General features: G+C 39.3%; 1 protein-coding gene across 3 annotated transcripts in view; it reads left to right on the top strand.

The window, feature by feature from the left end:
- Positions 1-4643, top strand: part of TSHR (thyroid stimulating hormone receptor) — a 76831-nt gene extending 72188 nt beyond the window's left edge. For all 3 annotated transcript variants that reach the window (XM_068399108.1, XM_068399109.1, XM_068399110.1), the window contains 2 exons: positions 2461-2649; positions 3233-4643. In XM_068399108.1, the coding sequence (XP_068255209.1) occupies positions 2461-2649; positions 3233-4643 (1600 nt within the window). The remainder of the gene's footprint in view (positions 1-2460; positions 2650-3232) is intronic.
- Positions 4644-13658: the final 9015 nt, after the last annotated feature.

Consider the following 13658-nt stretch of genomic DNA (forward strand, 5'->3'; position numbering starts at 1 on the left):
AAGTGAAGTTTTTCTCTTCTATTCTCTATTTCTTTCCTAAAAATTCTTAGCATTCTATTTCCCTTCAACATTACTAAATAGCACTGATCTGACATTTGCAGAGAGGACTCCAAGATCTTTCCAGAGTGCTAAGTAAATTAAACCCCATTGTCACCCATGTATAGTTAAGATTGCTTTTTCCTAAATGAACTTTACCATCATCAATATCAAATCACGTCAATTATTTTACTGCTAACTTCGTATTGCAGGATCCTTCTGCTTCTTTAGACAATCAGCTTTATCCTTCACTACCTTGTATTATTTTGTGTTGGAAACAAGCTTTGTTGCAGCTACTCTCATTCTCTTTCCAGACTGTTTATGAATATTTCAGTAGTACCAGCGCTAGCCTAGCCTCCTCTGCTGCAATGATGTATATATTCAGATACTAGTTCATTCTCCATTCTTCCTCCACTCTTATTTTTTTAATTAATTCAGGAGAGCCATTCCCCTTGTCACATAACTGATTAGTTAACTCAATAGCCCTTGATATCTGATTTTGTCAAGGTTTTTCATAAATCCCAATTCATTGTACAAACAGGATCATCTTTCTCCGTATGCTTGTGCCAGAACATCTTCAAAGAACTCTCAAGAGTTTGTGAGGTGTCATTTCCCTTCCAAAAAGTCTTAGCACCTCCCATCACAAAGCATTTACCCATGTTCCCTTCCTGCAGGTAGCTGCCACCACCATGAGGACTTGATGGAGACCCATGGGGGTTGCTGAAAGGCCAGCCTTGTCTTGGTAAGATCTAGTCTACCAAGATGTTTTGCCTCAGAAGGAGAGCAAAGGAGCAGGCTACTAAGTTGATTAAGGGACTGGAGCATCTGTCATAGCAGGACAGGCCGAGAGAGTTGGAAATGTTTAGTCTGGAGAAGAGTTGAGTCAAGGGAATCTTATCAATGTGTATAAATATTTGAGGGGGTGGGAGAAGGAACTGGGAAGACGGAGCCAGAGTCTCCTCAGTGGCTTCCAGTGACAGGACAAGAGGCAACAGGCACAAACTGAAATACAGGAAAGTCCATTTCAACATAAGAAAAAAATTCTTTACTGTGAGGGTGGTTGAATGCTGGAACACAATGCCTAGAGAGGTTGTGGAGTCTCCAGTCCTGGAGATACTGAGAAGTCAACAGGACACAGCTCTGAGCAACCTGCTCCATGTGACCCGGCTTTCAGTAGGGAGGTCAAACTGGATGATCTGAAAGCTCAACTATTCTGCAATTCTTTAAAAGATAAAATGATAGCAGGCAGCATTCAGACTCTTCTAAGAGCCAATTCAGGGGCTTGGTAGAAACATATACTACCCAATTCAAAAAGGACTCCAGAAAGAACAAAAAAGAGTTTATGTGGTTGAAATCAACTAGTTGTGACATATTCAATATGTATGATAGCAAAGCAGCTATTAGAAGTAAAAAAGCCCTCCTACAGAAAAGGGAACCAATTTCTAACTCAATATTAAAAAAAAATACAAGCAAATCAAAAGAAAAAAAAAGCAGAGCACAAGTAATGTTTTAGAAGCAATTTGTTTAAAGCATAAAATTATTAATAATTTTCTTTTAGGTGCAAGAAACCAGCCAGTGGGTGAGAATTCTAGAGAATTCTCTTGGGAAACAATGCATAGAAAAAAGCTGAATTATTTATTATTAGGGTCTTCATGATGAAAATGCTCAAAAAACTACACTAGAATGTTTTTTACATGTTTACTTCCTTACAGGGTGTAACTCTGAGAAAAATCTTGACTTCAAGTATCAATAGGTTTTAGGATAAAGCAAAAAATGAGTGGAAAACACTAGCAGGACCAGATGACATTCACCTGCCAGTTCTAAAGGAAATCCACCTCCTCCACGAACTGTGCAATGTATCTGCTGAGGTGGACTCAGTGCCAGAGAAATAAAAAGCAGCAAACATAATACTAATTTTTCTGAGTTTCAGGATGGACTGAGATAGAAGATCTTAATTTCAGTTTATGAAGAATATTGGTTTAGTAATTACAATGCTTTTTATTGAAGTATCCCAGCAGGTTAAAATGAGTCTAAAGAGGTCTAAAGGAAAATACCTCTTCCAAGAGAAGACGTGATTTCTTCAAAGAATTTTTAAAACTTTGTTTTTTGCATATGCTTTTTTATCTGTTTGGCTTTAAAGGTGTAATTTTTAAAGTCCTGATATTTCTTTATCATCATCCACATTCTGCACTATGAGACATTAAAGGCAAGAGCTTTAAAACACACAGAAAATCACAGGAGGAATTCATATCCTACTTGAATTTGGCATCAGAACCTAGCAAAGTGATATGAAATCCCCACCTCCTCTGAATTTTATTTTTGCTGTAGAATTCTATGAAACTCCTAAATGACTGTGAGAATCTGAAAAAGTTCTGATCCAGTCGCTGGATATTCTGATGTTTGTCTTTTTCTTCCTTCACCTAGGGATGTCTCCAGAACAGCCGTCGCTAACCTTCCATCCAAAGGACTGGAAAGCCTTAAAGAACTTATGGCCAAAAATACATGGACTTTAAAGAAACTACCAACTGTAAAGGTATTTCTTCAGCTAATGCGAGCCGACCTATCATATCCAAGTCACTGCTGTGCTTTCAAGAGCTGGAAAAAAAAAAGCGGGTGAGTTTCACGAACTTACATTCAATTTTAAGGTATGTAAGTGAAGACAATGTTTTAGTATTAATATAAAATTACATCTTTCGGCACTTTTGTGGCCATTTTTTCTAGGTATAGAGGACATTCTTTGAAACAGAGATTACAATTTCAAACTGACAGAAGAAAGAATTTTTGATGTAACAATTTGTAGGACCTTTTGCAACAGCTCCTCCTTTTGTTGAGCTCAGAATTAAAAGGAAAAAAAAGAAAAGGGTAATGTACAATAACACAGAATGTGCTGTAGCAAGGACTGGAAAAAGAAGTTTTGGAGGGGTTATAGCCTCATGTCTCATATATTTTCTAACTGAAAAGCTCAGAATAAATGATTCTGTAATAACCTTGTAGCCAGAATATTTCAAATTCCACTTCAGCAGGATTTCCAGCCTCCCATCAGAACAGGTGCCGATAGCTTTTGCAAAGGAAAAAATACATCTATAGATGTCCTGATGCAACACTGACTTATCTCCTGGGGGGACTACAGCTGTTACTCGCTGTACTCCAGTCAGACTGTAAATGCTAGCAGTGATTTCCCTCTCTACTGTTTCAGAATTCTGGAGTACCTGACATGTAACCAGAGCAGCACTCACAGCTTTCGTAAGAAAAGATCAGTCAAAGCTCTCAGAAGTCCATTTGACAAAGATTATGCAGAAGAATACACAGACCACACCGATACTGTGTATGACAAAAACACCAAGTTCAAAAATTTTCATGAAAACTCACATTATTACATTTTTTTGGAAGAGTACGGAGAAGGAAATCTTGGGTTTGGCCCAGAGCTCAAGAACCCTCAAATGGAAGACATCCAGACCTTTGACAGTCATTATGACTATCCTGTCTGTGGAGGCAATGAAGATGTTATATGCACTCCAGAGCCTGATGAGTTCAATCCCTGTGAGGATATAATGGGATATCAATTTCTGAGGATCGTGGTGTGGTTTGTGAACCTGCTGGCTATCCTAGGTAACATTTTCGTCCTTTTCATCCTTCTCACCAGCCATTATAAACTGACTGTACCACGCTTTCTGATGTGTAACTTGGCCTTTGCTGATTTTTGCATGGGGTTATATCTCCTCCTGATTGCTTCAGTGGATCTCTACACCAGGTCAGAGTACTATAACCACGCTATAGAGTGGCAGACTGGGCCTGGTTGCAACACAGCTGGCTTTTTCACGGTCTTTGCTAGTGAACTTTCTGTATACACACTGACTGTGATCACCCTGGAGCGCTGGTATGCCATCACTTTTGCCATGCGCCCAGATCGAAAGATTCGCCTCCGGCATGCCTTGGTTATCATGCTGGGAGGGTGGCTCTCATGCTTTCTTCTTGCACTTTTGCCACTGGTTGGTGTCAGCAGCTATAGCAAAGTCAGCATCTGCTTGCCTATGGACACTGAAACACCAGTGGCTGAAGCCTACGTTGTCTTCGTTTTAATATGTAACATTATTGCTTTTGTCATCATTAGTGCTTGCTACATAAAAATCTATGTAACTGTGCGAAACCCTCAGTACAAGTCCGGGGACAAAGACACCAAAATTGCCAAGAGGATGGCTGTGTTGATTTTCACTGACTTCCTGTGCATGGCTCCCATCTCTTTCCATGCTTTATCTGCCATTATGAACAAACCACTGATAACTGTCACCAATTCCAAGATTTTGCTGGTACTCTTCTATCCACTCAATTCTTGTGCCAACCCCTTTCTTTATGCTATTTTCACCAAAGCTTTCCGAAGAGATGTGTTTATCCTGCTAAGCAAGTTTGGTATATGTGAGCATCAGGCTCAAGTCTACAGAGGTCAGACAATCTCAGCCAAAAACAGCAGCGGCTCTTACGGGCAGAGAATCAGCCGAGGAATAGGTCAGATTCTTACAAGCATTCAAGACCCAGTCAACGACTACCTTCCTGCCATGACATCGCAGAACCAAATTCTTGTGGAAGAATGCAAGCAAACTGAGCTATAACATCTCAAAGTATCACAGCCACAATCTGGTCAAGTGGTGGTTGTGCATAAAGTGAATCGAGTGAGAAGATAACATATTCTCCATATCCTGTTTCCCTAGTCTATCCTTTGTGATGTCTGAAAGTACTTTCAGAGTGGTGGTCTTGTTATGTTGAGCTGCCTCAAATCTACACTTAGACAAAGGGACTGCATTGTGCCTTCAGGTTACTTCATGCCCTTCATGAAGTTACTGAATTGAAGGCTAACCGCTAGCTCCTCCAACATGTTGGAACATCTCTCCATCTTGTAGTGAGATCTGTTATCTGACTTGTGTTATGTCTGCAGTACAACTGCATAAACCACACAGCTTCTGGTTGGCCATAGCCTGTCTTCAGTTAAGACACATACTCTCCACACTGTGCTTAAGGAAATCCAAGCTCAGATACAAGGAACAACCCACAGTCTTTTGCTCCAGTGAAGCACTAAAGCATTCTTCTGCCATACCTGCTGCTAGATGAGGCCAGACCAAGGTCAAGCTTGGCTGTGCTCAGTTCAGTCACACACTACAAACAGATGAACCAGGGCCTGGCTCTCTACATCTCCTGCAGACATCAGGACTCAGGGTAGGAGCTGCTCTCCACCAGCTTGCTTGTTAACACTTGTGTGGCCCGAGTGCCTGGTTTTGACACCAGGATCAGACCTGTTCTCAGCCAACTGTAGAGACGAGCTCTGTAGGACTGCTACCAAGATTGCCATTGATCATTTCACCCATCTATTTGGAAGGCTTACCACAAGAATAGAGTACATGGGTGAATCTTTGCCTTCAGGTAGGTATTTTAAAGCACATTTTGTAATATCTATACTGTTTTTAATGGAATTATAATTTTTGAGGAACTGTAATTAAATTGAACAGACAACAGTCAGATCTTTTATAACGTGGGTTAGTAGTATCCAGAAAAACGTAATGGTAGAGCACCTCAAACTGCTAGCTACTACAGCTGGAAATTGTATGATTGCAAATGCCATGTACATACTCCAATTCAAACTCAGTTTGATTCCATATTCCTGATTATAAATGAAGGCTGCTTCAGTGAGCAGAAACAAGGGCCTAGGTTCACCAACTCTGTGAGATGGTCTCATAAAAAAAAAATGATTCTGTCATTGTTAACACCACCAAAAATCTACATTTTGCATTATAGATTAATTTAGCTGCCTGTCTTGGGGAGGGGCATGCTTCCATTTTTGGTTGACTCAGCAAACTTTGAAACCAAAACTGCTGAAAACGATGCAAATAGTCACTTATGTCCTCCTCTTCTGTGATCTGGACTCACCCAGTGTTAATCAGAAACATAAAGGCAGCTTCTTAAGTAGCAAAATTTACTACTCTTGAAACAGCTGCATTTGGAAAGCTCTGGCCGTGTCCGAGAGTCCCATACAAAATGTGTTATGTTGAGATGCAATCCCCTGTTCTATCACCCTTCTGATACTGGAATAATCATTAAAGGGAGAAAAAGTTTCCCGAGTGCCTTTATTTAGTACCTCAGCAGCAGCTACGACAATCAAGTTCTAATGGACAAACTTTACATTTATGCAACAGACTTCATAGATGTACCAGTGGAAAAGAAAATCCAAGCTTTGAATCATATTCTTTTTCAGAAAGAGAGGAAAGACTAGGTCAACATTTATTTTAAAAGTGCTTTCAAAAGTAAGATGGATCACTTATTTCAAACTTCTTTTTACTTTAAACCAAGCCAGAATTTATTCCATCGAAACGAGTAGGACATTGGAAAGACGTGGTATGTTGGACTGATTGCAGTATGCTTTTAATTAATACAGCTGTTTGCTGTTACTAATGGATGACAGATATGTTTACACATTATTGAACCTTTTTATCTCCCATCATTGCATATATTTTTTGTCTATTAAAAGAATTCTGTGATGTTGCCTTTATGAACAAAGTCTGATATTTCTGGTTTATGTCTTGCATATTCCTTCTTGTGTTTAACTTCATAAAAAAAATATTTAAAAAGCTATTGGAAAGATCCAGACAATAGACTTTAAATAATTTATTTGCCAGATTTTTCTTGTAAATGTTTGCATCCTATAGATATTCTCTTGCATTTCTGCTCTGATCAATCCCTTCAGCCATTTTGGTTTTGTGTATACCCTTACATAATACTTGCTATTCTAAATTTGTCTCAGCAAGATGTAGTATTTCTGGCATTCAGTATGTATTTTCTCTAGAATACTTTAGAAATAATGCAGAGCATTGGAATAAAATGTTTTGTTTGGAACTGTAAGAGGCTCAGCAAGTTTTTCTGAAGGTTTTAAAATATTTTTCCTATAAAAGAAGTTAATAATATTTCTATTGCACTCAGCTTCATTGTTCTCCTTGGCTGGCCTACAGCCAAATAGACTGACCACATGACACACTGTTTGACAGAGGTTTTGGGTTTTTCCCCACCACTAGCTGGGAAAGGGATGTCCTAAATCGCCATCCCAGGCAGTGCAGCAGGGACAGAAAGGAAGAGTAGGAGTACTGCTGAGCTCTGGGGTTCCAAACCCATCATTAATTACATCCAAGATAACCAGAATCATCACCTAACAGCCATGAGGTCTTCTTCAAAAGACTAAATCTGGAATCTGATCTTTTCTGTTCTGCTTTCTAAACCTAATGTGTATGTGACAGCCACAGTGACTAAGCATTGGATACTTCATGAGAAAACACTTGCACAGTAAGAAGTTTGTGTTATGGAGAGACTCTACTGCAGGAATTCTCAGAATAACTAAATATAAAGTGATACACATTGTAAAAAAAGACAAATTGACATCTTAAATTATATGCTCTGAGCTGACAACCCCAATCTGGGAACAAGATCTTAGGGGTACAGTAGATAAGTCCAGGAAAATACCAGCTTATGCTTCCCAAAGATCAAAAAAGCTAATCAAATTATATTATTGGGAAAGGAGCAGAACATAAAACCAGTAATTATTGTATCACTGTACGAATCTGCACCTTGAATAATGCAGTTCTTATCTCTGCAACAGAAAAACAATACAATAGAACTAGAAAAGTTTCAGAGTAGGGTAGCAAGGAGAATGAAAGGCTTGGAGTTACAGCTAAGGAATCTCTAAGTACAGTAGGACCCCTCAGACTAGAAGGGAGATGACAAAGCTCAGTAAAGTCACGAGCAGGCTGGAGTAGCTGAGTTACTGAACTTCTTGCCAAAGGCTGCTTTGGATAATAAAATTTACATGGATTTATGGAGAGACTGAGAATTCATGGAAGAGAAATCTGTGGAAAGATACTAAAACCACAAAAACTGCCTGTCTCAGGATGCTTCTGAACTGCAAATACATGGCAGATGGGAGGGAGTACTTGAGGAGTGTTTCATACGTGCTTGCCTATTCTTTCATGCTTCGCTCGCCACACACTGTTAGCAGCTATCACAGTCGGGATTCTGGCACAGATGGACCTTTGGTCTGTTCCATGGCAGCCACTTTTCTTGTGTTCAAGCAGTTCCCCTATTCAGACTGCAAAGACAACTTCAACTGCATCTTCCTTCAGCTGGCCTGATTACAGAGCCCATGTAGATAAAAAAATCCAGCTGAGTGAAGAGCATATCCCTTGTTCACAGTGCTGCCTCAATGGATTTGACCTCATGGATCCAGTCATAGGGCAGAGGCTAGCTGCCTTCTCTCAAAACTGCACAAAAATGGGAAGAGCCAATGTTACCACTCTTCAGGGCTTCAGCTGGCTCTGAAATTTCAGACTGGAGAACAGAAAATTCTGTTTCGGGGTGGCAGAGAATGTTATTTTCTTTATGTAAACTTCTGTGATTCTATTTGCTTAATTTGTTGGTAATATACACACTATGAAAGACTTCTTCATTCTCAGACACTGTAGAAAAAAGTTGTAAAGTTGAGCTGGAGCCTTAGTTATAAGGACTTGGAACTTTCTCTGAGCAATTTAATTTAAACTGGCTACAGCCAAGCTCTGCTAGTCTCCTCTCTCTCCACCTATAGAGAGATGTGGGTTTTTTGATTGAGTAGGCATCTGTTCTAGATGACATTATCTGCAACAGGTCAGCTATAGTCAAAGTAAAGCACACCCTGCTACACTATCCTGGAACCTGAAAATAGCACAAGTAATAAAAGGTAAATTTCAAATCCCTACCATAGAATTTTGGTTTATTAACATAAATGAAGTGCTCTTCTGTTTCCTTTCTTGCTGGATAATTTAAATATTAATGCTTACAGAATAGTCTTTGGAAAATCTGTACCAAAAAACTCCTTAAAAAGCGAAGTTTGATTTGAGCAGACGTCCTATGCTTATGCATTAAAATGAACCAAACCCTCCCCTTCCAGGCTGTTAGACCAGGCTGATGAGTAATAGCAGCATAATCTGTATTGTTTTTCTAACAGATGCCAGGCATCCTCACTCTAAAACCACTCAGTTATCAAACAGTTTCTGGGTTGCAGTTAAAACTGAACAGGGTGAGGCATAAAATTAGTTGGATATCATGCCTTTCTGTTACGCACTCCCCTCCTCCTTGGTAGGGATTCTGAAAACATAGAACACTATACTGCACTTTGATGTAGGCTTTGTGGGCTAAGGCACAAGGTGTTGAAGGGCCATCATCATGCCCTGGAACAGAAGATGGTTAAGAGGTCTTAGTGACGCACATGGAGAGATTCTGACAGCACCGTCAACCTAGAATTCACACTGGTTCAATAATACAACTGCATAAACCTGAAATACTTTTGGTCTGTTTAGTCACTTCCATCTGACCCAACTTATTTTTGTGCGACTAGAAACCATGATGTGAAAGTGAACAAATGGAGGCTCTCTGAGGTCAATACGCAGAGTGTTTCATCAGCAGAAACCATCAGTTCTAACTTCCTATCCCCATCCCACACCTGCCCCACCATGCACATTGGTATGAATTGCCACAGTACCTCCAATTATCAGGTTCTCAGATTAGACAGGATACCAATCCTGTAGAAATTTTTAATTTTTTAACTGCCTGTCCTTATTTTCCACTCTGAAAGTATTGGGTAACTATTCCAAAACATGGAAAAGTCTCATCAACTGTAGCACAGGACTTGGACCTCATTGGGGCCACCCGAAACTTACTCCTTCCAAGAGCTTAACTTCTACAGGATTATTATGAATCAACATGAATCTTACCCGACTTTTTCGGTAGGAGCTTTCTGTGCTGTCCTGATTCTGTGCAATGCCAAACCTTGTATGTGTGGTCATCTGAAGTCATATCCTTACTGTTGCACACCTGTGCAGTTCAGCTGAAGCTCACAAAGCTTTGTTAATTAGTTAGAGGAGGAGCAGCATGCTCATTTTAGTTCTCAGCTATTCACAACGCAGCTGTGATGAGGAGTCTCCCCTGGGTTCTCTACATTTCTTCTGTCTTTTAAGGAATGAAATCTGTCGTGAATATCAACTTCATTCACAACACATATCTAAGCACTCACTAAACAGTCATTACAAAGTGACTGGAATTGTTGGATTGTTACTTGCATGTATATTATGATACTTTTTATAAGACCGACTTGGCTGCCAAGAGCCTCCCTGTTGCAAACACTGAGACTGATAACTGGGTAGGCTGCCAAACCCATGCTGGCTGTCTTACAACTGAACAGTTTCAGCTGAATGACAGCAGCTTTTCTTTGAAAAGTGAAGAAAAATGACAGCACTCCCTGTCTTTTGTGAAGGCAAAGCTGCAACAAATCAAATCCAAGCAGTAACAAGGGTTTTAACAGAAAACTCACTGCAAATTCTGAGGCACTGTCTGAACGTCTGTCTTCTCCACGGCTTGCTGCTGACTGGCACATGCACGATAGCACTGAAATACTGAGCAGCATGAAGGTTGTATTTGTGCTGCATGTACAATGCTGGTTTCAGGTTGACTGTAGCGAAAGAATTCCTTAAGTCATACGCGGATGACTGCTGCTGCCTAGAGGGAGCTGTGGAAACAACAGATAAATTCTTTTTTAGCCAGCTACAGATTTCCAATTAAACCCAGCAATGATATGTCAGTATAAAGCAGCAAGAAGTGTATTTTGACAAAAGGCAATTAGGAAGGGTGGCTGACACACTGGCAGATGCACCTTCCCATGAAAAGTCCAGGGAAAAAAAAGTTTTTCCTTTTTATTCCTCACATACACTTCTCTTTCAAGAACTAAGTATGTTTGCACTCTATCTTTGATTTTTTATAAAAAGTCTGGCTACCTTCTTTTATCTTCATCCTCTGTGCTCTGTTTCCTCTTTCCAGATTCTCTTTACGTCTCCTTTCTCTACTATGGAAGAAATCCCATGCTCTATTTGGTAAAGTACTTTACATTTTCCACCTATTATCTAAAGCTATTTAAGCTACATGGCAACATACACACAGCAACCTCAGGGAGAAATTACAAATCTGTTTAACGATATGGCAATGATTTAGGACAGAAAATGAATGCCAAAAGATATTCTGAATAAACATTAACAGCAAATTGATTTGCTAAAATTAAGAACTGCTCCACTCTCCCTCTGCCCCCTCCCAAAACCAACTTAAGTGATATGTGCAGAAGTGTCTGTGATGTGAATATATTTCTTCTTTAGCCAACCAATTTTTAACATCAGTATCATCATCACACTTATCAAGCCATGTGTCAACTCTGTACACATACACGGAATTTTACTAGATGCTGCTTTAATGTTTTAAGATGAAAATTACTTATTAAAAAGACAAATTAATTCCACAAAAAAAAAGTATGTCAGAAATATTATTCCCAGCACTAATGCTTTGTCTTTGTTAAAAGCTCAAACAAGGTAAGCTGAGAATGAAAGAGCTTCCATCCTGCAAAAATTTGAGTTTTCTGAAAAACAGGCGACCCAAGACAGAACAAAACCTACAAGCACAATTTCCACAGGGTGAATTTTGTGATACACGCTTTTTAGAAATGCTGTACTCCCCAGAAAACTATGTTTCCCAGAAGACATTACCTGTTGAATCCTGACAGCCCACCTGGAGTCAGACAGTGGTTCCTCTGAGGGGAAAGGTCTGTACAAAATCCATGGACATCGGTACGGCAGGACACGAGGAGCCCTATCTGCAGCGACCTTGCAGCAGGATTCGTAGGAGAAATGGGAACAAGCCTTTGGAAAAATCAAGAAGCCAAGTGGTTTGGCAGAATGGACTACCTGCCTTATTTTGCTAGTCCAAACTGTTTTCTCGGTCACCAGCTAGGAAGGGTCTTTCTTTACCTTGGCATTAAGTCCTGCCAGCCCCAGCACTTGGAAAGCAGCATCCCCACTCTCTTGGGATTCAAACATGCCTTCTGTTCCAGACATCTAGAGGGCTCATCCACAGTGCAGTTCTGCTTCACTTGGTACCTCTAGCAAAGGCAAAGCATTTCTACCTTGACAGAATCATGCGTTCACATGTAACACGTTTTTTTGTGTTACAAGATTTTTTTATTATTATTTTTACAATTTAATGATAATCTTTGTTTTGGATTTGTTATTGAAATATACTTATCCAAATTAAACACTTGCTGTTTTAAATTTCAATAACTTTTACTTTACAAAACTCATCTAAAAATTAAAACAAAACCTAGAAAGTGTAAACCAAATACACTCAGCTATATATTTTTTAAAATAGTTATCACTAAAAAGGCATTTTAAAATACCAGCTCACCAATATCCATCTTCAGAGAGGGGTTTTTGACCTATGGACACAAATGGGCAACTCGGTATAATTTCTAACACAAAGGGCTATTTTCAGTTGTTTATTCTCTCTCGTATTACCTCATTATTTCAGATAACCGTTGTAGGGGCCTGGACCGTGGGAAAGTTATAGAGAGAACATACCAGTACACTGTTATGTAACAGCATGAGATAGCAAGAAAGCATAGGGATGTGGCTTGCTTAAGTTTATAGTAAGTATCCAATTAGAACAGTAGAGGTGGCACGCAGCCAGATTATGGACAATACTTGTAGCCAATAGCTTAGTGTGTAACCGTTACATAAGAGAGTATGTAGGTTATAAAAGCGTGTTAACCAAAATAAAGAGGCTACTAGAGCACCATATTGGTGTGCTGTAGTTCCTTCCTCGCGCGGACCCCAACAAACCGTCTCTCAGGTCAAGCCAGGACATGCACATCTATACTATGTAATGTAATTGCACAGGCATTTCACACAAAAATAACTGGGGAAGTCTTTACTCTAAAGAAAAAAAATTGTCATAAAAAAACTTTTCTGAATGTCACGTAACCACACTGAAGGTCAAAGTACTTCAACTGCAGTTCATTTGGCTGTACTGTAATGTCATTACATCTGAAAGGATTAGAGTGGTTTTGGCATAATCCCATTAGTGGTGAAAAAATAGTTTGAAAGAAGAGTGACAGTCTGCTTTGAAAACAAGCAGCAAGACCTTCAGCTTTAACAGAGTATTTTACAAACAAAGTCCAGGTTAAAAAAAACAAAACAAAACACAAACTCCAAAACTGATACATTTTAAGACAAGTTGTAAGGAATGATCTGTAGTTGAAACTAAATGGGGACATACTGAAAGCTATGCTAACAGCCCAAGATTCTTATCCTCTCATACCTTTACAATTAAAATAATAAAGCCATAAAGTAATTATACTGGTAGGAAAAAATCATGTATTTTTAAATACACTTGATTTCGCCCCAAAATATCCTCGAAATAATTTGCTGGGGGAGCACAATTACCATTCACAATAATAACCTTCTCACCTTTCTTTACAGGGATGAAATCCAGCTTTTTTGTTTTAACTTGAGTTTGCTACTAATTTGTCACCATTCTGCTTTCCCATCTCTTTTTAGGGTCCTTCTGAAAATATTTTGGCCAGAACAACAGACTATTTTTCCAAGCTATTTTCTTCTTACACAGTATGCAAGCTCAGACAGTAATGATCTTTTTTGGCAAAACATTGTAATTTCTGATATTTATCCAGAATCATCTCCAAATCCTTTTCAAGATGACAAGTAAAGCAAATTTCATGGGAAAAGCAG

Source organism: Nyctibius grandis, chromosome 4, assembly GCF_013368605.1.
Source record: "Nyctibius grandis isolate bNycGra1 chromosome 4, bNycGra1.pri, whole genome shotgun sequence".
In the NCBI taxonomy this organism is placed as follows: domain Eukaryota; kingdom Metazoa; phylum Chordata; class Aves; order Nyctibiiformes; family Nyctibiidae; genus Nyctibius; species Nyctibius grandis.